The sequence below is a fragment of the Pseudonaja textilis genome, chromosome 1, assembly GCF_049901715.1.
Source record: "Pseudonaja textilis isolate UNSWEBS1 chromosome 1, rPseTex1.2, whole genome shotgun sequence".
In the NCBI taxonomy this organism is placed as follows: Eukaryota; Metazoa; Chordata; class Lepidosauria; order Squamata; family Elapidae; genus Pseudonaja; species Pseudonaja textilis.
In genome coordinates, this window is record NC_141990.1 from 329,645,706 (window position 1) to 329,673,237 (window position 27,532).

At 44.0% G+C, this 27,532-nt stretch overlaps 1 protein-coding gene across 1 annotated transcript; it reads right to left on the reverse strand.

Moving 5' to 3' along the window:
• Positions 1-1,126: 1,126 nt before the first annotated feature.
• RNF126 (ring finger protein 126) lies at positions 1,127-27,344 on the reverse strand. Its single transcript, XM_026698924.2, has 9 exons — positions 27,227-27,344; positions 16,900-16,958; positions 13,105-13,168; positions 11,781-12,025; positions 10,781-10,849; positions 10,437-10,506; positions 8,636-8,729; positions 5,304-5,419; positions 1,127-2,311 (listed from the first exon to the last, which is right to left on the reverse strand). Exons 1-9 carry the CDS (start codon positions 27,299-27,301, stop codon positions 2,150-2,152), a joined length of 954 nt encoding a protein of 317 aa, XP_026554709.1. The 5' UTR covers positions 27,302-27,344; the 3' UTR covers positions 1,127-2,149.
• Positions 27,345-27,532: the final 188 nt, after the last annotated feature.

The following is a 27,532-nucleotide window of genomic DNA, read 5'->3' on the forward strand; positions in this document are numbered from 1 at the left end:
AATAGAGGAGCCATTTCCCATTTTCTACCTATTAAGTTGCGGACAGGGGATTGTGGACTCTTCCCGCAAAAGCCTTCTGCCCAAGGGTGGAAAAACAGCGGCCTGAACCAATCGAGGTTAGACTCTGCTTACGGTTTGTCCTGGCTTGTCCGCCTTCTCCCTTAACGCGGCTGCGGTCCAACGGTGCCCTCCGATGACCAGCGCTGCTGGGTGGGTGCTTTGTTGGCAAGGCAGGCCTTTACAAGGTACAAGCCCACTTTTGTAACAGATCCTCCTCTTGCAGGCATAGCTTGAAACAACCCAAACGGACACAAAGAGGCGTGGAACAGACAACCACAGCAGCATCCCTCAGATTTGTACAGGTAGTCCTTGACTTACAGGCATTCGTTTAGTTACTGTTCAAAGTCACAACGGCCCTGATCAAAAAGTGACTTATGATCATTTTTCACATTTACAACCACTGCAATGTCCCCCCGTGGTTATGTGATCAAAATTCAGGTGCTTGGCAACTGGTTCATACTTATGACGGTTGCCGTGTCCCGGGGTCAGGCGATCCCCTTTTGCGGCCTTCTGACAAGCAAAGTCCACAGGGAAGCTGGCTCCACCGAATGAACGTGTTAACTAACTTCACCACCACACTGATTCACATGAACAACAGCGGCAAGGAAGGTTGCAAAACGGGGGCGACGCTCACTTAACAGCTTTCTTGCTTAGCCACAAAACATTTGGGAGTCAAATTGCGGTCGTAAGTCAAGGACCCCTCGCACGGAACAACTGAATGGCTTCCGACGCAATGATAGATGGGACTTTTCATTTGCAGAGGGTAACAAAAGAGCCCTTTGGGGGAAGGACGAGCCCGGGACTTCACAGACCCGAAAAATGCTGATTTCTTAGAAAGAACCAGGAAGTGAGTCGGCCACTGCTTACTTCTTTCCAAGATTTCTTTCCACATCTTAGTTTGCCAACCGCTCTAGTTACTTCCCAGGTTTTCCCCACTCTCTTATTTTTTTTTTTGTTTTTTGAGACCCCCCCTGCCCCCCCCCCAAAGTATTCCATCACACAAGAAGCGCCTTTCGCTTCATCTCATCTTCTCCTGAAGGCACAAACCCAGATGCATCACAGGCTATAGAGCTGAAATGTCCATTTATTTTTAACAGCAGTAATAATTTAAAATTATAAAAACCCCTTTCTCGGTATCGACTTTGTCAAAAAGGGCGGTGTTAGTAACAGGGGAGGGTGGGAGCGGGAGGGAGGGAGGAAGAATCTGTGCAGAGTCAGGAAGTGGCTCCGATGGTTAAATTCCTCCCCGCTGCTCCCCCTCCTCCTCCTCTTCCTCAACCCCCCCACCCCCCCCCACCGGCCTGTGTTGCTGGTGCCTAAGGAAAGAGCCTCGCGAGCTCCCCCAGCAGCAGAAAATCCAGAGAGGAAAAGAGGGGAGAAGAGGGAAGAAGGATCTCTTGTTACGTTTCTACTTCCGAGGAGGGTCGGTGCTGTCCGTCGGTTCTTAAAGAGTGCTGACGCCAGGATGGGAAGTGATGGGGGGGGGGGGGAGGAGGGGGGGGAAAAACAAACACCTGTCAAAATGATATTTAAAAAAAAAAAAGAACAAAGAGAAAGGGATAGACAATCCGTTTTTGGAACGCCCCTTTGGAACTCCGGTCTCCCTTAAATCCAGTGCTTGTTTCGCGTTTCGACTCCCTGCCGCTCGTCACACAGCGCAGTCGGGCCGGGTTTTAAAGAGTCTGCACAGCAGCACAAGTTTAGAGGCTCTTTCCCCCCACCACCACCCATACCCCCCTCCCCCGCATTGTCCCTTGAGAGAATGCAAGATTGAACACCAAACGTCGAGGGTGGGGGGGGCAGAGGGCGGGGGCAGGAGGCAAGAGAGCGGGAAGTCAAGAGGGTCTTGGAGTTATGATGGTTGAGGTGTGGGGGGGGCGGGGGAAGTGTGTGGAGATTTCCCGTTCCCAGCCCTCTCCCCACGGCTCTGTGCTGGACATCCCCCACCCCACAGATTTTCCCCCTGGTGAGGTGGGGTGGTGGGGGGAGCAAGGAAGGGCTATGACATTAGAAAAAGAGCATGAGAGTGGCGACGGTTTGTTTGTTTGGTTGGTTGTTTTTTTTTTTGCTTGTTTTTTTTTTTAAAGATTCATGAGTTGTTTGCGGAGTTTTCGTTACTTGGTGAACTGGAGGAAGAGGAGGAGGAGGAAGATGACGAGGAGGAAGCAAAATTCATTGCGGAGAGTCCAGGTGGGTTTGTGGCTGTGTTCTGCCCGCTTAAACTTTTCCGACACACTGGGCAGGTGTCATGCTGGGGAAGCGGGTGGAGACCAAAAAAAAAGACAGAGAGAGAGAGAGAGAGACAGATACAGAGAGCAAAAATGTTAGAAAACAGGTATTTGGCCTACGTCTCAATGCTTAAATACAGGCACTCCCTAACTTACGGCCATTCGTTTAGTGAACAGTGCTAAAAAGATGACTTACAACCGACCCTTGCACTTACAATAGTTAAAGCACTGCCGTGGCCACGTGATTCCCTTTTGCAACCTGACCAACCAGCTTCCAAGAAGCAAACCAAGGGAGGAAACTGGCAGGAAAGGTTGCCATTTGCAGTCACGGGATGCCTTGCTTAACAACTGCAACGATTTGCCTAATGACCGCAGCAAAAGACGCTGTAAAATTGGCTGTGGTCAGCTGACTTAACAACAGCCGTGCTGAATGATGGATTCTCTGAATCTTATTGTGGCCGTCAAGTCAAAAACTAAAGAGGCCTTGGAGATCTTAAGGACAAACATAGCACAGGATGGCAATTCTTATAGTGAGCTGCAGACAAGCACTGTCTTCCTGCCTCTGCCCATTAATGCATCGCACTGCTCTGTTCTATAGTGTCCCTTTTATCCAACATGCCACACAGGGGCCCCGAATCACAGTACAGTGTTACCTCGGTACTCAATTGCTTCAAAACTCGTAAAATTTGGTACTACAAATTTGGTATTTTGATGGGAAAATGTTGTCCCAATACTCGGTGTTTGTTTAGTACTCGATGAGCAGCTACAGGAAGAGAGGGGCAGCTGTGGAGAACTGACCATGCTGGGAAGGTCACAGCAAAAGGAGGGGTTGGCCACCGAGGGTGGACAGGAAGTTGGCCATGCTGGGAAAGTCACTGACATAGGAAAAGGGACAAACGGAAAGGTCTTCCTGGCCAAAACAATGGGTTAGGTAGTAAGTCATGTGGTTTGTTTAGGACTCGTCCTCTTTAGTACTTGTTGCACCTCTCAGAACCAATTAATGCCAAGTACCAAGGTATCATTGTATTTCCATTGGTGGGAGCTTGTCATTGAGTCCGAGTCTACTTGGAATGGCTCCTTCAACAATTAAGAATTTTGGGTGAGAAAAAAATAAAAAATGGCATTGTAAAGAGTCAGGGTGATGGAGAGGGAAAAGCTGAGGTGCTGGAAATAAACACAGGGACTATGCAGGTGGTGTTCCTGGGAGGAAAAAATAAAAGCACGTTTGATAAAAATGGGATGAAAAGGGCAATGCAACACTTCAAAGGCAGATGCGCTTCATGGCATCTGCAGGAGCAAATGAGGTCCCTGTCTGGGTGACTCCTTTAAAAAAAATGGTGTCTCTTCCCGAGTTGTGTGGGAACCTCGGGCTCGGCTGTCCTGTCCTGTGCAACTGGCAGTGCGATCAAAGGAAAATATTGTTTGGTTTAATCATACAACTGCAGGCTAAGATTACTGAACCACAAGCCCCGCAAAGCAAAACTAACAAGAGAACAAAACTGCCTCTATAAAATTGTGAGGTTTTTTTTTGCTGGAGGCATTTAATGGAGGCTGAAGAGCCATCTGTGGGTGGGTGGGTGAGTGGGTGGGAAACCTATGCTACTGACAGTTTGATGAAATAGTCTCTAACTCCCTAATTCCAATTCCAGTGTAACTCCGTGTCAAGGGATCTGTCCCGCTCAATCCCAATCTTCAAAAGGATTATATAAAAAAAACTCATCTGTTTTAAATGGACTTAACTAAGACGATTTATCTAGCATGCTGTATAAGCCGCTAATGCCTGGCCTTGAGACTGACTTTTCAATTACAAGCTTTGGGAATTATTGGGCTTTAAAAATGACTTTCAAGGGTTGTATATTGATTTCTAGACGGGGTTTTCACTCAAAAAAAAAAAAAAAGAGTGAGGGGGGGCAGGGGGTTTATTGCAGGAACAAGCCCTTAAAAAGAAAAGCGTTAGGCTTCTAAGGAAACAGAGAATCTAGCGGAAGCCTCACTGGAGAAAAGGTTGCACCTTGGGAAAAGCCTTTTTTTAAAACATTGAACATCGGAGGCATATTCCTCTCTCTCGGTTTTGCTTTAAAGCAGGGTGTCCAACCTTGGCAACTTTAAGACTTGTGGACTTCAACTCCCAGAATTCCTCAGCCAGCCAAAGCTGGCTGAGGAATTCTGGGAGTTGAAGTCCACAAGTCTTAAAGTTGCTAAGGTTGGACACCCCTGCTTTAAAGCAAAACAATCGTTGCCCTGAAAATGAATGATCTTGTGCAGGGGTGGGCTTCAAAAATTTTAGCAAAGGATTATTTGCCTGGTTGCTTGGCGGGCATGGCCTAGCAGGCGTCCTGCATCACGGGGGATGGGGGGGAGGGATTTGCCCTTCCCGGACTCCAAAGGCTTCCCTTGAGCCTCCGGGAGAGTGATAACGGCCTCCCCGGACTCCGGAGGCTCTCTGGAAGCCAGAGATGGCTCCATTTCCGCCCTTCCTGAACTTCCAGGAGACCCGTTTTTTGCCCTCCCTGTGCCTCTGAGAGTGCCCTGCACTTACCTGCATCCAAAACAAGCCACGTGGGGACTCTTGGGAGGGGAGGGGAGGGGAGGGGAGGGTTGGGTGAGGCCAGCCAGGAGTGGGATTTGGAGGTTCTCCGAACTGCACAGAAACTTAGCTAGGGGCTCTCCCGAACCCCTGCGAACCCCCAGCAGCCCACCTCTGATCTTGTGTCAACCGTTGAAGAATGAGGCAGGAAGACAGAGTGCAAGCCACGGACCATTTCCCCACCCCCACCCTACCCCCGGCTAACAAATCTTCTCTTAAAAGTCCTCTCTTTGCCCTGTTCAATCTCCGAAGCTATCTATTATTCTCTGCCACTATTGAAAAAAAAATTGTCCGAATCACAGCAGGCCAAAGGAAACAAGGCTCCCACTGGGGGACCCCGGTGGATCGTGTCTAGCCTCCCCAAAGCAGCAGTGGACATGGGATGGTCTCTGCTCAAGCCCCTCCCATGACTTCCCCTGACAGCTCACCTGTTCCAGCCACGGGACTATGCAGCCATCATGGAAGAGGTGATTGCAGGGTAATTGTCGCACGCTCTCACCAACTTCATAATCTTCCTTACAGACAGGACATTCCAGTCCCGAAACTACCATTGGGAAAAAGAGAGAGAGAGAGAGAGAGATAAATGAACTAGAGCTGAGCTGTTCATCCCTGCTACAGGTAGTCCTTGTTTAATGACCACAACTGAGACCAGCAACTTTCTCATTAAGTGAAGCAGTGGCTAAGTGAAAACGCAACAGTGCTTATGATTTTAGCTTTCCTTTCTGCTTTAAAGACCCGTGAAGGTTGTAAATGGAAGGATGGGTTGCAAAGTTACTTTTTCATTGTTACCGTCGTTGCGAATGGTTGCTAAACAAGGAATGGTTGCTAAACAAGGAATGGTACAGGTGCTTCTCCACTTACAACCATTTGTTTATTGACTGTTAACTTACAATGGAACTAAAAAGGGTTAGGACCGGCCCTTCCATTTACAACGGTTGCAGCATCCTCACTATCACATCATCAAAATTTGGGCGCCTTGGCATCTGGCATGTATTTATGATGGCTATATCAACCAACCCCTTTTCTGGAGTTGGCGTTTGGTTCATCCTGCAGCCCCAGTTCTGCTTACCAAAAGGGGCCCACTAGGTGTCTCGCCTTCCACGCCTGGCTCCATGCCAGCGACCCGGAGTTCTTACCCATTTGAAGTTTGAGAATAGGTCGAGATTGTTTCAGCCCCAAGACCTTTAATCATTCTCTTGACTGGATAAAACTGCGGCAGCCTTGTTTCCATGAGCGCCAGCCAGGGCTGGGATGCTACCAGTTCTGTCCGGCTCTATAGAACTGGTAGCTCTGAAGAGCAGCAGACACAGAACCGGTTCTATGTCTGCTGCTGCGTGTCCCACCTGCCTGCCCGGGCTCTTACCTGTCCTTTATTTCAGCTGCTTTGCGCGGCACAGCTGAGGTTGAAAAAGGAGGGGAAAAGAGGCTTTTCGAATGCTGCGCACCTGCGTGGAAACCTTTTTCAGCTGTCCAGGCGGCACAGCCTGAGGTTATGTTACACATGCGCACAGCCAAACTGGTAGTAATGCCGGATGAATCCCACCCCTGGTGCCAGCTGACCTGAGGGAATTTCGGAGGGAACCAGCGACTACAGGGCTGTCAAACTCCTGGCCCGCGGGCCGGATGCGTCATGCGCTGGTCACGCCCACGCCCGGTTTAGCGAAGTGGGGAAAAGTCTCATGTGACACTGACTTGACAACGTGAGTTTGACACTCCTGAGCTACTGGATGGTTCAATTAGTCTTTCGCTCCTATACCCAGGTCAGACGAACGATTTGTACGTCCGGACCTCCATTTGCACCCTTCCCATCCAGTTTCTGACAAGGAAAGGCAATGGAGGAAGCCGGATTAATTTAACAACCATGTGATTCATTCAACAACTGCAGTGATTCAGTGAACACCGTGGCAAAAAAAGTTGTAAAATGCAGGCGCGACCCCTTTGCTTGGCAATGGAAATTCTGGTCCCGTTTGTGGTCATAAGTCGAGGATTACCTAGATATTTAAAGCAGCTAACGAAGAGAAAAAAAACCACAGAAATGGATGAGAAACCAAGTGTTCTGGAGCAGTGGTTGCCAATCAGTAGGCCAGGGACCACTGGTGGTCCGCAGAGAAATGTCACCCCCAAAGCACCCCCCCCAAAGCAATTAATCCAGGCTGTGCAAGAACACAAGGCTGTGTCACTCACATGGCCCATGAGAACACAAGGCTTGCGTCCCTTGCATTGCGAGCAACATGAGATAGTGAGGGGAGGGGGGAAAGGGCGGAGGAGGGAAACTTGCCCCACCGGGCTGCTTCTTCCTGCTTTTTTCTGCTTCTGCTTTTGGCTGCATGCAAGGAAAGCAGCAAAAGTCTTTCTTTCTCTCTCTCAAACTCTGCCAAGAAACGAGATTGGGACCCTGCAAGGCTTCCTGCTCCAAGAGGCTGTGCTGGCAAAGACTCATTTCTGGTGGAGTTTGGGGGAGAGAAAGACTTCTGCTGCTTTCCTTTCATGAAGCCAAAAGTCTCTCTCTCTCTCTCTCCCTCACCCCCTGAGAACGGAGGTGAAGACGGTATCCTGCGATCCCAAATAAAAAATGATTGATCGGTAGGAAAATAGGGTGGAGAATTTTCCTTCAGATTTTTGGTGGGATTTTTCCAGGGTTTCTGGTCTGCGGGATTTAAAATTATGAGTTTGGTGGTCCCTGAGGTCCAAAAGATTGGCGACCCCTGTTCTGGAGGATGATGAAGGCAGAAGCAATTGGGATCTGTTAAGAATTTACTATCAGGTTCGCTGAGCTTCCTTTTGTTATGGTACAAGTAGACCTCTACTTACAACTACAATTGAGCCCCAAATAATCAAGACAGTTGTTAAGTGAACTTTGCCCATTTTACAAACATTCTTGCCCCAGTTGTTAAGTGAATCACTGCGGTTGTTAAGTTAGTAACACGGTTCTTTAGTGAATCTGGCTTCCCCCACTGACTTTGCTTGTCAGATGGTTGCAGAAGGTGATCCCATGACCCCGGGACACTGCAACTGTCATAAATATGAGCCAGTTGCCAAGTGTCCAAATTTTGATCATGTGACCGTAGGGAAGGTGCAACAACTGTTAAGTGCAAAAAACAATCATAAGTCATTTTTTTCAGTGCTGTTGTAACTTTGAACGGTCACTAAATGGTTGTAGGTAGAGAACTACCCATACATTGCTCTCAATCCACTGACTGGATGGCTGAAGATATTTACGGTTCTACTTCTTTTCAGAAGGCTGAGACAGCGATCTGCTTCGATCCTTCAGCTTCATGTGCAAAGCATAATACAGCACTGTAGTCAAAACTAGCAATGCTCAGCTTGAGAAATATGTCCCTGTTCAGTGCTATCCAGCCACCTCATTCCATTTGAATAGGAGAAGATTAAAGAGCATGAAAGGTGATACTGTTTTGTAGGTCCTTAGCAACAAACAAAAGCTACAATCTTCTGAAGCTTTAGGAAGAAGTTGAGATCGGTCCCAAGTTAATCTAGGGTGAGCCTAAGAAACCTTCCCTGTCTCTGGTTCCCAGCCACAGAAAGGAATGAAAGCCACCAACCCCGAACCAGAGAATAAACCAAGGGGCAAAAGAGAAGGAGGAAAGCTGGCCAACAAAAACTACAACGAGACATTAGAATCTTTTAAAAATAATGATGCTATTCAAATGAAAATCTCTAGATTAGATGACCCAGGTCTTTCTGAATGCATTGGCGAGGGGGGAGGAGGGAAGAGAGGCAGAAATAATGAGTAAGCCCTTACCGACATGTTCCTCTGTTATATGAATGGTTGGAAGGGCCTGAATCTTCTCCTTGTCTGCAGGAGGCGGGCCGGTGTTTTCAAATTGATTCAGGAGCTGAAAGAAAATAAAAGGGTGACAAAGGAAGGAGAGACAGTCCCAATGTTGCTGCCAGATTGTGGCTGTAAATCAAGCTTGGAACTCCCTGGAGCCTCTAATCCAAGAATTACCCAGGCCAAATCCTCCATAACTTCCTAGCCCAGAGAAGGCCAGCCTGCTGAAATAAATTCAGGATTAAAATTAATTCTTGTTAACAGGCTGTCCTTCCTCCTGCTTTCCCATCTGCAGGGGAATGTCTCAGCATCCCACTTGAACCCCCAGTATAGCAGTTCATGTCTAAAAAATAAAAATAAAAAAGACACACCCACCCACCCTTTCTTAGGCCTGGGTATCAGGATCACCAGGGTCAGCAAAATTTGCAGCCTGTTAATGGCAACGTGAGAGCAGCCCTCCTTGCCTATTTGCCGCTACTTCCCCTCCTACCCAATAAAGAGGGCCAGAGCAGCTAAGAGCCGGTCTGGAGGTCCCAAAACTTAAAAGCTCAGTTATGATTTAAAAAAACCGCCACCACCAACTAAGCTCCTCAAGGTGAATCTGGACATGCACTAGCCAGGGGCGCTTGATCCTCCAATGTTCAGGCTAGGCTTCTGCTGCCGGCCACTCAAACGCGCCTCCCACTCTACCGAGCCACTCTACAAAGCCCAAGTTTCAGCTTCCTTTCAACCAGTGTTTCTCAACCTTGGCAACTTTAAGATAGGTAGACTTCAACTCCCAGAATTCCCCAGCCAGCGTGAAGTCCACCTATCTTAAAGTTGTTGAGAAACACTGCTTTAAACCATTTTTCAGAACAAGAGCCCCACGTGCTTAAAACCTTCCATTCCCATTTGCTTTCTAACTCCAAATGTTTTATGGAGGACGTGCACGGGGTTACCTCCAAATTATTATACATTAACCAAACGATAGCATTATTAATTGACACCACCGAGCCCAAAATTTCTGTTACTAAGCGAGACAATTGTTAAATGAGTGGGTTTTGCCCCATTTTACGATGTCTCTTTGCCACAGTTTTTCAAGGAATCACTGCACTTGTTACGTTAGTAACAAGGTTGCTAAATGAAACTGCCTTCCCTATTGACTTTGCTTGTCAGAAGGTCCCAAAAGGTGAACACAGGACCCTGGGACACTGCAACCGTCATAAATATGAGTCAGTTGCCAAGCACCTGAATTTTGATCTTGTGATCACGGGGGATGCTGCAATGGTCATAAGTACAAAAAAATTGTCATTCTTTTTTCAGTGCTGTTGAACAGTCACTAAATGACTGGTTGTAAGTCAAAGACTACCTGTAAGTGATATTGGCCAAGGCATGGATACTTGGAAGGGTCTCATCTTGGTCATGTTTATAACTGTGGTACAATTATGCAGTTTTTAATATACGTTTAGTGCACAGACTAAGCTAGGCCCATTAGTACACACTCTATTTCCTTCCTGGTTTTAGGCCAGTGCCTGCAGAAACCGCATAAGAAGGGATTGTAGGCTACAGCCTTCTTCTGCTGCTGGATTCCAGCACAAGTCTTGGGATGAAAACTCAACATGGAGTTTCTCTTTAACTAATGGAACTTGAGCCTCCTGGAATTAAGCTGTATCTCAGTGGGAGCCCACAGAAGAGGACGTGGGAGTCCTAAGCTCTGAAACCTCCGTATGCCATCATTCTGCCCCACCCCTGCCCCGCAAAAGAGATGTGCCCTACACACAGCCAGCTGTACCTGAGTAATAATGGCATCCAAGCCGTTGGCGCCCCAAGCGTAGTCCATGGGATTTGAATGCAAGACTCCCCTTTATAAATAGAAAGCACCAAAACAAAGAAAGGACAGGAGGAAAAGTTAAGCCTTCACTGGAACTGGCTGGGCTGCCATAAGGCAAATGGTCAAGGTTTATTGACTTTGGAGGATTCTTAGAATAAGCCTAAGAATCCCACATTTTTTTAAGATGTGTGGACCGACTCCCAGAATTCCCCAGTCAGCCAGAATTCTGGGAGTTGGGAATCCATACTTCTTACAGTTGCTCAGGTTGAGATACATTGATCTAGAATGTGCTCTGACCAACTCACCAAGGTCCTACTCCAAGGTTTGGTATCGTGGTCGGTGCTATAATTCCATTGACCAGCTGCTGGATAATTCTGCCAAAAAGAAAGAAAAAAACAAAAAGGTTGAGGCATTCTGGAGCAGGGAGAAGACAACTGCTGAATGAGCTCACAGTTCCCCAATTTCTGGTGCTGGAATATGTGGAATTTTAAGAGGATACTGGTAATCCTCAACTTCTAACTGGAATTGACGCTGGAATTAACGGTTTTTAAATTGTGCCGGTCATTAAGTGGGTCATCATGTGACAGACCCGATTTTATATTTTCTGCATTAAGCAAATCATCATGGTCCTAAGTGAATTGGCAATCGTTCTGCAAAATACTGTTTGCCAAGTGTGCTTTTTGCTGGGAAACGAAGTAAATGCTGGATGATTATATATCTGCAGGACATTGCAAATGGCTGCAAATGCAGGCTGGTAGTCGAGCACCTAAAATACAATCATGTGATCACACAGGGGAGGGAAGAGGGGCTGGTCATTGGAATTTTGCTGGCTGCCTTCTTAACTCCAATGGCCATGCTCCAGTGCAGGCGTCTCCAACCTTGGCAACTTTAAGACTTCTGGACCAACTCCCAGAATTCCTCAGTCTCACACTGGCTGAAGAATTCTGGGAGTTTTAAGTCCATAAGTCTTAAAGTTGCCAAGGTTGGAGAGCCTTGCTTTAGTGACCTCCAAAGGGTGGCTGGAAAAATGAGTAATGCTCAATTCTTCAACTCTGGAAGCACTGCAACATAATTTTGTAATTGTACAGGATCTTTCATCTCTAACTTGGTGTGGCCCTTCCAATTTGTGGAAAGCACAGTTCCGATTGATTTACTAGACACACACACCCACTCCCCAAATTACTGTTCTCCTACATCCAAACTGAATCAGCAACCACCATGAACCAGGAATCCATTTCCATGGTTTTAAAATACCTATATTCAAAGAAGCGACTTGCCCATCGCAGCTGGACAAGCTGTCCTCACCCTTCTAGTGTGGGGACTCCCTCGTGTCTGCCAGCCGCCCGTCGTGCGGTGAAACGAGCCCGAGGTTGCCTGGCTCCATATCGGTGCCGAGACTGATGTTCCCTCTCCCGCCTGTTTTCAGCATCGCGGTTATCTTCTGTTTGTGTGTTGGACCCAAAAGCTGGGAACTCAAAACTGTCATCGATTATCCCGAAGGCAAACTGGCCGTAGCCCTGCGGGAGGGTGAAGAGGGGCTGATCTACATTCTAGAAAGGAGAGAGAATGCGCCAGACAGAGAAAAGGAAACTGCTTAGAACAGAGGAAGGTGACTTACGGAGATGGGCCAGAAACCCAGGACTGCCAGTGAGGGGAGACAGGTAAGCTGACATCATCCAACTATGGAATTAAAGTTCCACAGTCCTTCACCATTATTCATCTTATCTGAAGCTTATGGAAGTTGAAACTCCGAAATGGCTGATCCAGGTACCTTTCTGCTTTTCTGCCAGAATTTTGGAAGCACATCATCACAGGCACTCTTATCAAATGGCTGCCATGGCAAGAAAGTGACCCATTCACAAAATGGCTGCCGGTCACAAAATACTCATTTGCCAATTTTTTTTTCCTCTACTATCTTCTCTAGAACTCTTCTTAGCAACCTAACTTCCTTTTGCTGTTTCTTCTGCATAGCTAAGTATCCAAAACCCTGGGATGCATCCTCTAACCATTTCTATTTTCTCAGAGTGCCAGTGAGGCCCAAAGGCATTCACAGAAATAAATACAATGCTAGAGGCTCCTTCTCTGTAGGAGCTTTCTGCATTACTCTTGAAATTTTTTTTAAAAAGGATCTGATTGGGTGCCAAGTGACGTGTCCGTGGGGCTAGTAGGGCCTACAGTCACCAGCCTGTCTGGAAGTTCTGAGCCAGAGTTGAGAGAAAAGAATGTTCCAGTCTGCAATGGATGGATGATTCCCTATGCCAATCTTAGCAAGTTAAGATGTGTAGACTTCAACTCCCAGAATTCCCCAGCCAGCAATGATGGAAAAAAGTCCACAGACCTCAAAGTGAAAAAGGTTGAGAGACAATGGTCTAACTGAAGAGGATTCTAGGCCCTGCCCTGAATTCTCAGCAGCCCCTCCCCCAAATACCATCCATTGTCCATAATAGATGTTCTCCATTCCTTTCCCAAATGCAAGGGGCTCTCTTAGGATTGGACTTGGAATCTCTCAAGAAAAAAAGGACAAAGACATAAAGATCCTGGGTAAACCTCTGGCAGGTTTTTCTTAATGGTCTATCGATGTATTTATACCCGTTTCACTGAATGGAGACTTTATTCATAAAGAACTCACCTCAAACGGATGTCTGGCCTGGTCACTGGTTGAGGCTGAAGAACTGGACCCATTTTCAACATTTCTGGAAGAGTTCGGGGGGGGGGGGGGAAATAAGCCAAGTAGGATGGAAATTACGATTCCTGAGAACGCTAGACAAGAACTAGTCAAACGACTGTACATTTTTAGGTGCCTCTCTAAAAAAACAAACCCCGCAATATAGATCAGGGATGTCAGACTCCACATCAGGGTTGTGTTTGACCTCAGTGGGCTGGGGTGGGCATGGCCGCGGTGGGTGTGACACCAGTCGTGTCGGGGGTGGCTGTGGCCCGAGCACTCCCAAGCTCCGTTTTCAGTTGGGACGGCCCCCTGCAACCTTCTGCCAGTGAAAACAGAGCTCGGGAGGGCCACGCACAGACCTCACAGGCTCAGTTTTTGGTCATAATGGCCTCCTGCAACCCTCTGCCAGCAAAAACAGTACACAGCCCTCCTGGGCTCAATTTTCCCTGGCAGAGGCACTGTGGGTTGGTCCTTTGCTGTTTCCAGGGCCCAGATCTAAGCACCCTGCAGCCAAATCCCTGCGGACACCCCTGATATAGATGAAGTCTTTTTTTTAAAATAGTGATACTTATGTGTTTTCTTCTGTTGTCTGCTTCATTGTTCTATTTTTAACTTGTGTTTGTTCAAACTTCCTTTTTATTTCGTTACTTATGGTTGTGAATGCCTACAGAAACCCCATGACAAGATAGGTAGCAAATACATTTAATAGTAATTAAAAAAAATGAGTAACTTGTGTTGGGTTTACATGAGTGATAGAAACAATCTCTAACAGGCCTTCTTTTAGGGGGAAAGAAAAACTGCCAATATTTATTCTTCTTGTTTTTCCTTCTACATGTATTCTTTTTTAATCTTTCCATTTCTCCTTCATTCGGTAACCTACCTTTCAATTTTTTTCTCAAATTGGGGGAAAAAAATCCTCCTTCTCTTCAACTTCAACTTGTCCTATGTGGGGTTTTTTTCTGCTTTTTAATAAGATGGTGAACCTGTGCAGTGGGACATGAGGCTCAAGAGCACCTAGCACGATACTTATAAAAGATAAATGAGGCTGTGCGTTACATTCCTTTTCAGGGCCCCACACATGCCAAATGTTCCTGGCAAAAAAAGAAATAACACTGCTGGATGAATCTCCCCTGCTTTATGCATACTGCATGCTGTGTAATCCAAAGGAAACCCCTTTCTGCAAACAGGGAGATTTACTTTCAGTGACTTTAATTATATTATTGTATCTTTTACAAGGTGTAAACTTCCCTAGCGTACCTATTGTGAAGGATACAATAGGCCCATTTTAATTAAATATGTATATTTATCTACTCATGAAAGGAAGGAGCAGAAGAGTATCATTTATTTTACTGCAATCTGAAACCAGTAATCCCAGGGGCTTAACCAGGTTAAAACCTGAAACCAGCCCAGGAGAGAGAGAAGATAATTTAAATGTCTGCAGCATTCTCCCATATTCCCTCCTGAAATCCTTTCTGCCACCAACATTAAGACATTTTTACCTCACCTTCTTTTATCAGGTTTTTGCAAACTTGTGGTCAAATTAAAAATGTGTTTTTGGCAACTTTTGAGCTGGCCTAATACAGGAATGGTTGTAGTATAGAACTGGAACCGTTGATTTTAACTTGAATAAATTTGGATCTGCCTTTATTTTAACAAGGAAATAAAGCAAAAATAGTACTAGACAACAATGGTAATAGTTCTTGATTGAGAGCCTTGATATAAAATTTAACAGTGCCAGTGACCACACGACAGATGTGGGGTTTGTTAGAATTTATAACAGCAGAGGAATTCACCAAAAATTCAGTAAGAATTCCAATAGATACAAACCCTTCCATGCAATTAACTCTAAAACTGGGGCAGAACAATGCATCTTTGTCAGATATAAAGGAGGGGGGGACCACAAAACTTTTGTGATATACACGAGGATTTTGAAGAGAAGAATTTGCCAAAGTTTCTGAACTGGTGAGCACTTTTGAGAAGTTCTCACCTTCTGGGCTGATGACAGAAGCAGCTACAAAATTCCACACAGAATCCTCCTATGTCCTTTTCTTTAGCAAAAAAAAAACCCTGGGTCAGCAATTTGTGATTTTCTAAGAAAGTCCAGGAGGCCCTCAGATATGCTTAGAAATAAAGATTACACTGGGGGATGGTGTTTATCTTTGTAACACTCCTACTTCCCTCTCTTTAACTTTTACTTTCTATTTTTGATGTAAGATTGGGACACAATTCCTGACAGAGATTAAAAGAGGTATCTGAAAGCTTATTATGCCCTCAGGCACCACACAGGATACCTCAACTCTAGTTGCAAAGGCCCAAAGATACTTTTCAAAAGAACTGAAGAAGCTTCTTGGACGAGAAGCAAAACATCTTTAAGGAAAACAAAAAACAAAGAAGTCCAGTTGCTTTTTGAAAAGCACCTTTGGGACAACCATGACCTGGATAATTGAGAAGTTCCACAGACATCCAGTTGCAAAGCTGTCACTAAGGCAGGTTTTATCATCACCATTTCTAAAGACAGGGCATACCTGGAAAGCAGGAGGCCCCAGTATAAAAAAAGTATGAATACGGCTTTATGAATTTAGCTCAAGATATGGGAAAGTGTGAGAAAGAAACTCAAGGTTGCTCCACTTTGATTCCCTTTGGTCCAAGAGGGAAGGAAGGGGAAACACTGACAGGCTGTCAAGATTCTACAATTATAGCCTATATCAGGAGAGTTTTAGCATTTCTTATGGAGCCTGTTTCCTGACCTGCTTTACATCCAAAGGGTTACCAAGGCCCAGTCATTTGTTGCTTTATGGATACAGGATCCTTGACATATGACCATAATGGAATTGGCCCAGTAAGGTCTTATGTCCTGATAGCCACAAAATGGGTCAGCCACCATATTTTATGACATTTTTGCAGTAGTCATTAAGCAAATCACCACATTCATTGAACAAATCACCACAGTCGTTAAGCAAACTAATGGCTCGGTATGGGTACAGTTTTGCTGAAAACCAGAAGTAGCAGTTTTCAGTCGTAAAATGCAGTCATGTGACAGTAGGACACTCCAAACATCTGTAAATGTGAACATGTTGCAAAGCGCCCAAAGTTTGGTCACATAGCCACTGAGAAGGGGCCAACTGTTGGATCTTCGAATCCAGGTCATGAACTCCCCTTTTGGGAGTTGGTCATAACTTTGAATGGTCACTAAGCAACCAGTTGCAATTTGAGGTCTACCCCATATTAGGAACTAAACTGATCTTGGAAATTTAGCATTGCTTAAGCATACCACTTGCACCAGATGTGAGTCAGCTAATGACGTTGAACCAGCTTTGGTGCCACTCCTTTCCTTGATGTATGTGTGGCAAAAACAAACTGAGGAAATAAGATTGTATCACATCCAACTTCAGACAGGGAGATCATTCGTGAAGACATCTGAGGGAAGTGGGCCAGGAAGAAGGGACAGAAATGCTGGGATATGAATATTTTTTCCTTCCTGGCTTCTGTGGCCAAGGGTGATGGAAACAGTCAGTTATTCTAAGGAAAGGAAGATTTTGGCTAAGGACCTTCATCCACTTTGCATATCTTCTAGATATGGGGAGTTTTCAACACAAAGAAACCAAGCATTTATCCACCAATCATACTGATTTATACGTGGATCTAACCCCTCACATGTAGACAGAAAATAATTCTTGAGAAAACTTGCCTACACTTGACCCCGACCTACCCCACATATGCAGTTGTCATTTTCAAAAGTAAAAAAAGGCTTGTTACCTTGGTTCTTCGGGCAGCTCTTCAATAAAACCAGATTCACACCTTGGGCAAATATAATCCTATAGGAGGAAATGTTGTGTGAGAATGCTTTACGTTCAAAAATCCAGCAAGGAGCAAAAGATGGGAGATTGCCAAGATGTTTTCTGGCAAGACCATCAGTCAACCACTGTCCAGACTTCAATGTTCCTCAATTCAACAGACCCGCCCTTGCCTCCGTTGGCAGGTAACTTTGCATGAATTAGGATCACTTGTAGCAGTGTTTCTCAACACTGGCTCGCTGGGGAATTCCGGGAGTTGAAGTCCAGTCATCTTGAAACCGCCAAGGTAGAGAAACACTGACTTGCAGATTTCCTACCACTTTGCTCAGGCATAGTAGTAGTGGTGTAACTTTTTTGGCACATTAAAAAAGCAAACGAGAACCCTCTAAACTGAAAGTGATTCTATTTTCTACAACACACAAGCAGAATTTTCCCGGAGTGGGTATTTGTCTCACATGCAAAATTATATTCCCAAGGAAAAAAGAGGAGAAGCAAAGCTGCGTTCAAGTACAGGTAGTCTTGTAATAGTAGTAAGTAAGTAGTAAATCGAGTACTACTGGTATCTCTTAAAAATAATTACATATTAAGGAGTAAGCACTGGATTGGCTTGTATTACACTAAGGTGATCTAGCATTTTTTTCTGAATACAGAGTGAAAGGATGGTTTGTTAAAAGCTGGGAGCTTCCTGGGGTTGCATGCTTACCTGCAAAAGCAGACTGGCTTTCTGAAGAACCCTGATTTATCACAACAAGCTACCTGCCAGAGAATGTGTTCCCCAACCTTCCTATAAGGCACTTGCCGGAATGCATTACGGGCGTTCCTGCAAAATGGCTACCGGGGAGACAGTGTATTCATAATATGTCAGCTACTACTTGGAAACCGCTTCTAGACTTTGTGCTCGAGACAGAGAAAAATGAATCCTTGATGTTGGGTTTTGCTGATTAATATAGTTAGTTGATAGAGAAATAGCTAGTACTTGTTAAGCTGGTAAAGTAAAAATGTTGAGGCTGTAATTTTATTCTCTACTTCATTGTGCTGAAAGAAGTTGGATTTTTTTCCCCTTTCCCCATGTACTTATACCTTCCTTCCCCTTTTCTTTCCCTTCCCCATTTTCTATTATCTGTATTGTCTTCTGTATTTTTGTATGATAATTTTAAATTCTTGGAAAATCTCCACACACACACACATACAAATATGCTAGCTATTGGGGACAGGAGGGCTGACATGTCAAAGTATTTCACCACACCCTCTCTAGCTGACCCACCAAAGATTTCTCTCTACTATTATCCTTGATGGCATATCCTATTTTTTAACAAAATGAAATTATTATTGAAAGATGTAAGTCAGATGTTATGCAGGCACCTAGGGAGATACTGCAGAGCCATCACCCAGAGCCAATCTGCACCTGGTTGGCTATGTCCACCAGCAGATATGGTTTAATTACACCACATAATGAATGCTATGGGAAACTCTTTATGGGCCTTTTGCTGAAAATAATAAAAATAAACTGATGATTGATGGATCTGATGATTGGAACGGGAAAAATATAAGAAGAAGGGAATCACTTGGTAACTGTAAAGGAAGAGGATGATAAATTTATTTTAAAAACCGGAAGCCACTTCTTCATACTTTTTTTCCTATTCACCACTTTCATTTATTCATCTTTTCCCCTTAAATTCGTAACATTTTTTTTACTATTGTATAACATTCCTCAACAGAAACATTTTTTGTAACAGAATGTTATGGAAAACTGGGATTGGAATTTGCAGCGTCCAAAGCAGCCAGGATTTGTAAACTAAACATTAACCTTAGTTTACGATCCCTTGAAAAGAAAAAGCTGGGGATCTTGGCTTAGATAAAATAATCAGCTTCCTTTTCCTAGCTAGCTTATCTTACTATCATCTTCTGGGTGAAACAACCGGGCTGCAAAGGAACCAGCATTCCATTCTTTCCTGGTAAGCCAGTTTCCTTTAGAACCCAACTTCCTATTGTATCCAAATGCGACAATATGACCACTATTCATAGCAATCCAGGGCTCATTCTTAACCTGCCTATGGAATAAGTACTTGGCTGTTTGATTTTTTTTTAACTAAGGCACCGATTTACTTTTCATGTACAAAATAAAGCTGTTCTCCAAAGACATGTAGCTATGTATACCTTGCCCACTTGGGACTGGACTTCCCAGCTGACTAAACTCCATGTGATGGTGTTTTTTTCCACAACATTTAAGACAGACGGGTTTTTTTGTCCTGGGAGCTCTCCAGACAGACAGATGGACCTTAGCAGCCAGGATTCTTAGCAGCCATCATGCATTTGAAGGGTGCCATCTTGGGGAAGGGTGTTCCCAGGCAGTCATGAACCAGGAGAGCTCCCCAAGTAGACAAAACCCAAATTAGGGCTTGTATTCCGAGTGTGGTTTATATTTATAATAACAACAGTGAGAACACAGCTGAATAACAATGACAACTAAAAAGGACTAAAAAAAAAAAAAAAGCCAGGTGGTAAGTCTTCAAGTCAACATTCTTCAAGTCTGATGCAGCAAAGGTTTGGTTCAGTGAACGACAGAATACTTAGCAGGTTGCCAGGAACCTCAGGACAGCAGAGGATTTAAGAGGAGAAGCAGTGGTGCGTTTCAAAATAGTTTACCATCGGTGGGTGTGGCTTGGTGGGCATGCTTGGCGCTCACTCCAAACACGCACTTTGTGCAGGCATAGAGGTTGGCCGACTCACCTCCTACAATCCTGCACTCTCCCTGTCGCTTCAGCAGCTGACACTCGGCAATCTGCTGTGCCATGCAAAGCACGGAATAAGCCCTGATAGGTAGGTGGGCCCAACGGCCGCTGCTCCTTAGAGAGAACCGGTTTGGTCTCCACCAATCTTCAGCGCTACCAGTATGCCAGAACCGGGCCACACCGGCAGAATACCTCCACTGGGGAGAAGGTAACCAAACAGCTCAAGCAAAGCAGACTTTGGGCCTACAACCGTCTCTGTGACACAAAGTCCATGACTACTCAAGATTACACCAAGAGATGGGACAAGGTGCAAGAGTGGTTAAACTGCTTGGCTACAATTAAGAACCAAACTCTGAACAGGCTGTGAGGGCAGCAAAAAGCCGGTCTGCTTGAGGAAACTAGTTATGCTCGGATTGAACACGTTTCCTTAACGAAAAGATGATCATGACGATATTTGCAAGGTTCGCTCTAAGGTGTGACCTAAATTGACCCAAGTTTGTCACACAAGTCATAAAGGTTTTTATTTGCAGATAAATTATAAAACACGGTTCAAAAACAAATCTGATTCAGACAAGACACTTGACTAAAACCAAGCAGTGTTGCAATATAGCACAATGTGCGAAGTCAGCTTGTGGTGGGGTTTATATGATAAATCATGATTTATTTAACTATGTTTACCACATAAACACTTCATGGAAAAGGAACGTGAGAAACCCAATCTCTAAATGGGTGGATAGATGAACATAAGAGGCAAACTATTCGTACACCATGACCTACAACTGGCTTAGTTTTAGCAATATGTTAATCCACCCTAAGCAAAGTATATCACTAGCCTAAGCTTTTTAAACATTCACAACAAGATATAAGCCATTTTGCACTTTGCCTAGTTAGTGTGACATTTTGTGCAGGATGACGATATGGGTTATTTGTTTCTGGGTTAGTGTGATATATTCATCCATTCAAATAAGAACCCAAGGTTTATAAACCATGTGAAATAAAAATCTAGCAAATAGTAAAATTCTTTTGCTTTAGAGTGCAAGACACAAACTGGATTCCTACACCACTGTCTGCAATTGGATGGGTTGTAACAAGACATTAATCCAAACTAAGCAAACATCATAGCATTAGTGTGAAGTATAAATCCACTTGCACACTGAATGAAGAGGTCACATCTTTAATCTTTAATATAACCTATTATAGTCTAAAGATGCTTCAGGTTAGATTCCTGCACTAAGTTGCAGATTTGGTTCAAGGGTCCAGTGATTCGATTCCACTCTAGAATTCTATGGTTCAGCATGTCTAATGAATCTATCTAAACTTGCACCGCAGTTTGCAAACCACCCTAGTGGTTAATCAGATCATGGACTCAGATACATACAGCCTGGCTAGTATTCTTGGGCATCAAAGGTTAGTTATATTTTCAGTATCTGTTCTGAGGCTAAGCTGATGTCCTTGGAAGAAAAATGAAGTTATTCTCTAAATCTTGAGGTTTCTCCCCTCCCCTTTATAAAAAAAAAGTTATATTTAGAAGGAGTCATTTAAGGACAGTGTGCTTGTCCTTAAACCAGTATTTCTTACCCTTGCTAAATTTAAAATGTGTGTACTTCAACTCCCAGAATTCTTCAGCCAGCTATGCTGGCAAGGGAATTCTGGGAATTGAAGTCCATACATCTTAAAAGTGGCCAAGATTGAAAAATGTTGTTTAAAAAAAAAACAAATGCCAGTCCTTCACTCAATTGCTGCCTCAAGATGTGATGGCTACCATTAGCCATCACATTAGTTTCAAAAATGATGAGATGGATGCCGGGAAGTAGAAAATAGCTTATAATAGCTATATACAAATTCAAGTTTCAGAGACAGCTAACTTCCAGATAGCAGGCATCAGGGACTACCGTAGAAGTAGACAAATGTCCCAAAACATATTAGTAGGCTGTCTGAAGGCATCTAACTGACCAGAGTGAAAGTAGAGTGAACCACTGACCCCGTGGTTTTGTATCCCAAGCAACACTGAACTATTAGTTGCAGCTTCAAGCCTTTTGGTTCCAAAGACCATGTTGAGCAAGGCACTTTCCTAGGAAAAATCCCAGGGCTAGTTCTGCTACATGAAAATTCATCCAGAACACTTCCACCAGGGTCCTTCTCCGAAGGCAATCTGGATGAGCTCTGAGTGCCTTTATTTAACTTTTCCCAATGTGCAAATTGCCTTGTTGGGCACACTGAGCATTGTTTGCTTATTTCATAAGCTGTAACTGGCTGGGTATGTACATGCTAACTGATAGCCTATCGTTAGAAACTTTAACAGCAGGGTTTACATGGCACACTAAATTGAAACTAAATAAATTACATCAAGGTTGCCACGATGCATGAAGCCAGCCAATGTGGGTTGTCATCCAACATTTACAGGTGAGTACGTTGAAGAAGCCCAGTAGATTTGGACAAATTCAATCAATCACAATAAAAGCAATGGTAGTAATATATGAAAATCTTCTTGGCATGAGGTGTCCTTGGTGCTTTTTGAGCTTGTTTTCTTGTAGGCATTTCATTACCCAAACTAGGTAACAACATCCCTCTGTTCTGTTAGGAATAATAGAATAGAATAATAGAATAACAGAGTCGGAAGGGACCTTGGAGGTCGTCAAGTCCAACCCCCTGCTTAGGCAGCAAACCCTATACCAGGGCTGCCAAACTCCCAGCCCACTGGCTGGATGCGTCACATGCAAGCCAGGCCCAGTTTAGCAAAGGGGGGGGGGAAGTTCCAATGTCACATGATGCTACCATGACAACATGAGTTTGACACTCCTGCCCTATATCATTTCAGACAAATAGTTATCCAATCTCTTCTTAAAAACTTCCAGAATTGCAGCATTCACAACTTTTGGAGGCAAGTTGTTCCACTGATTAATTGTTTTACCTGTCAGGAAATTTCTCCTTAGTTTTAGCTTGCTTCTCTCCTTGATTAGTGACCACCCATTGCTTCTTGTCCTGCCTTTGGGTGCTTTGGAGAATAGCTTGACTTCCTCTTCTTTGGGGCAGCCCCTGAGATATCAGAACTAGGGAGGGAGTGGAGTTTGCTCTCAATTTATATTCAAGTCCTTTGCCCTGTCAGTGTTGGGTGGGAGTGGTCTCAGTGGTTCTTTGGCTGTTCACTGTCAGCTTGTTTGGCAATTCCTTGATTGGGGTATTGTTTACTTCTTGATTGGTCTGATGTTAATGTTGGTGTTAATCTGTTCATCTGGATGTTGATTGCTGATATGGACACCTGCCTCCCCCTCCCTCCCTCCCCAGCAATCAACATGGAGATAAGCAGAGATTAACAGCCTAAAACTTTTAGCTGGGATTCTAGAAGCCCAACCAGCAGAGACTTTGCTTTCATTCTCATATTTCTTTAAAATGTTTCTTGATTGACTTTCAAGGCCACTGTCTTTCCAAGGTGACTTACAATACTCCAATACACAATACCAACTCATAACTTGCAATTAACCAATCAAATACATTCTTACCAGAAAATACACATGAATGGATTCACTGAAAACCTGCTGGAGAAGTAACAATCATTTTCATCACCAGCTGGGGAAAATAATAAGTTTTTCAAATCTTTTCAAATCAATGATGTGCAGAGGTCTTAGGATATTTTGGAGATGCCCTATTCCACAGTGTATCATTGGGAATGCCATCTCTTTTTCTCATGAACGTTTCTTTCTAAGAAGTGTCAATATTGAAAATTATACTACCTTGGTTCTGGATCTGTCTTTAATTCCATCGCAACTTCTCATAGGCAGTTAGGTGGCAGCACTCAGCTAAAACTCCACTATGTGGGATCAGATATCAGATTAGTATTTGAAAGGGAGACCGCCAGAAATCCCCAAACTGCAAGAATCCTGAAAGGAGGCGACAACGCATTTCTATACTGTTGACAAGGACATCACATTGATGCTGAGTTTGACTCAAAGGAAACCACACCTTTACCTGTCTTCCCTTGCAAGTAAGCTCCACCTTGGCAGTTATCCTTCCCAACCTGCCTTCAGCTGCTCTTCTGCTTGCACCATTTCCACTCACAAATACCTCTGACTCAACTGGACCACAAGCTTAAGAACAGCTGCTGCCTTTGGTAGTGAAGACAGAATGCAGAACCAAAGTCTATCCCTGAATGTTACACGTTTAGGAAAAGAGAAATCCTCTTTAAATCCTCTCCAAACTCTTCAAAAGCATCTGACTGAAGCTACATTAAATGGAAACAAAAGTAACTTTTAGCACTATTGTTCTAAGTCAGTGTTTCTCAATATTGGCAACTTTTAAGATACATGGACGTCAATTCCCAGAATTCCTCAGTCAGCATAGGGAGTTGAAGTTCATGCATCTTAAAGTTGCTATGGTGGATAAACACAGTTCTAAACCGCCGCAGCACAAATGGAGGTTCAGAGTTCATCCACAACACCTGACTAGTGTTTCATGCTGAGTTTCTAACCATCAAATTATACCAGCTGACTCCACGGGATGTTCTCCAGGTAACAACTTCCAGAATTCCCTGATTGAAGGAATAATGCTGGAAGTCAGTGTCACTCTACATGGCAGATATAAAATACTGAGACATAAAGCAGAAGAATGGGAACACATTATATTGCTCCATAACATGGGTTCTTTGGTTCAGATTTGGAGCAACATATGATCCCAGCCACTGTGAATTGTAAACCATAGATTTTGATGTAAGGCTATCGGAATCATACCGCTACAGCTTGTTCAGTAAACTAGCTTACACTACAATGCACGATGCCTTACAGTCACGTGCTAAGTATAATAAAAATTTGTTAAATTTGTATGCCCCCCTCCCCAACTATATGATTCTATGAATATAAACTGGGGATTTGTGGTTCATAGCTCAGCCTTTTAACCAGCATGATACATTCACTTCTTGAATGAGACTGCTGGCCAGCCACTGATGAGACAAAACCCTGAGATAAGATGGAACTTTAACCTGATCTAGAAGGCCTTTACATATTCTTAGGAAGGACCAGGTCTTTTTGTTGACAACAAGTAAGTGGGATAAACTGAGTCAGCTTTTCAATAAATAAAAACGTTATATGCATGCGTAAGAAAGAGCTGCATTGTTTCATGTCTGGCTTTTCAGCTTCCCACTACAATCAAAGGCTGAGCAAAGTGGGCTTACCTTGCTCTGATCTACCATGGCTCTTCTTGCTCTCAGATACATCCTTATGGAAATCGAGTCCATCCACAGCCATTAACCAACAGGCTTTTAAAAGGAAGAGGACCACTTACCATGAAAGCTAAAGATGGATTCAGCCTCAAATGCTGAAGATTGTTTTTAAAAACCCATCCTGGATCATTGATGTAACTGAGAAAACGAACAAGAAGCCCCGTTGACTCATACCAAGATAAGCCCATCTTGTTCCACATCCTGCTTCCCACCACGGACATACAAATGCCCTAATGAAAGTCCACAAAATGGACCAGAAGGCAATCCTTATCTTCCACTATTTTATCCCCTCAGCAGCAAACTAGAGATTACTATCCTCTGAAAACTACAATGTAAAATGACACATATCAATGGCTGTGTTCACAGATAAAAGGGCAAAATAATATATGAAAAGCACTGAAACATCAAACAAGACGGTACTTAGGTAGCCATGTAATTCAAGCCCCTTTCTCAATACCTTCGGTGGAACTCAGAGCACTGCTTCCATAGCCCATGAGTTTCACCGCTGCAGTGTTTCATTATTTACAGGTTCTTGGTAAATATGCTTCTGATTTCAACCTGCTTATCTCAATCCTGCTGTTTGGAATGACAATCCAAGTCTTTCATAACATTTGATTTCCAAACCCTTCACTATCTTGATTACCTTTAATTCTAACTATGGCTCGCTTAAAAGATGGAATTCAGAACAAAACATATTATTCCACACAAAACACAGAAATAAAATGAAATTATTGACTATGATCCAATAAACTCACCTTAGCTAAAACAATTACACACTCCTTCATTTACCAATCCTTCTCATTTCCCGTCCTTCTCATCTGTTTTCCTATTTTTAAACAGTAATATTTTGGGGATAAAAGCCACTATACTGTACCTGCTTTTTGCAAAGTGACATGTACAGTGACATTCCAGAGAAGTAATTGTTAGCCTTCTGCAGCCAACCAAGCCTCTCATGCATCTTAAAATATCAAATATATGTTCATGATGAAGTAGGCAATACATACAATAACCAAGTTAAGCCTGAATGTACATGGATCACATAATATTGTAAGAATATCATTAAACTTTTTATTCCTCCAGCCTAACACTACATTTAGTTAGTAGGGCATTGGATTACTGGGTTGTGTTCAATTTGTGATAAAGACACAATGTGCAGCACTAAAGATGTGTGTGTATATATATATATATATATATATATGCATAGTGTATACATACATAATATATATATATATATATATATATATATATATATATATATATATATATATATATATATATATATAGTGTGTGTGTGTGTGTGTGTGTGTTTTCTTAAGTTTTCACGGGTACTTACATGTATGGTATTCAGCTTTGTTTGGGTATTTTCCCACATCATTATAGTTGTGCTTTTAAAGTTGTTTGGGCAGAATCTCATCTGCCATCAGGCTTCTGTATTGTGTTTGTCTGATGATGGCAGATGAGATTCTGCCCAAACGCTGCTACAACTTTAAAAGCACAACTATAATGATGTGGGAAAATACCCAAACAAAGCTGAATACCATATAGATATATATATCCATATCCATACACATACATATACACATACATACATACATATATATACATAGGTTCTCTTAGTTGCCCCACCTTTGGTTATGCTCTAGGATTTTTTTTCCTTTTGATACTGATGGCTTTCTTAGCAGGAAGCAGGACGTGAGGGGATTTCTCTCCTGCAGCAGTCCTCGCAGCAATTTGGTTCTGAGGGATACCATTTTTATAAAATAAATGTCAACAGATGAGTCTCAGAGAATCCTAAATGAACCTGTCCACAATCCCCTCAACAGGGCAGGGGCAGCTCGATCCAAGAATCTGGAGGCCTACAAAGGCTCATCGCTCCTGTTCTGACAGTAAATCAAAAGTGAAACCAGTCTTCCCCAGACTGGCCGCTGGATTCAAAGACCCATGACTCCCCACACGCGCTGGATTCAAAGACCTATGATTCCCACCGAGCAGCAGGAACAGGTGAGAGGAAGTGCAGACGGCTAGGGAAAAATCTGGAAAGGCACAGATGCCCACCCCCACCCCACACTTTCAGTGAATCCCCCATGTATACGGCCAGTCTACCTTGGAGGTCTACCAAGTGGGGGAATTAAAGCGGGATGAAAACCAAAAGGATTAAATCAGCCTTCGGCGGCTTGACACTCTCCATCTATTTCAAAACTACAGTTCCCATCACTCTCAGCCACCAGGCTTACGGCCATGCTGGATGGGGACGGTGGGAATTGCAGTCCTCAGCTTATCAAATTGAAGACGAATCAGCTCCGGTATTTACCGTCACCACCGACCCTTCCCCTTTCCCTCCTCACCGGTAAGCGCGGCGCAATCTCGGCCGAGCAGCAGTGGCAAAAATACCGTCCCGGCTGCGGGGAAGCCTCCGCCATCTTGCTTCCTCCTTTTCCTCTTTCCTCCCCCCCGCCCTTAGAGGGAGGCAAGACCGCCACACGCTGCGTCCAATTACGTCAAAACGCTTGGTAAAGCAAATGTCCTACGGCGGCCGTGCAGGTTCAAGAACGGGGGCCATCTCTGAGCAAAGGAAGGGCGGGAAGTCAGAAATCACAGAGCTTTCCAGTCCTAGATCGCCACTTTCTGCCGGAAGAAGGCTGAGAGGAGGC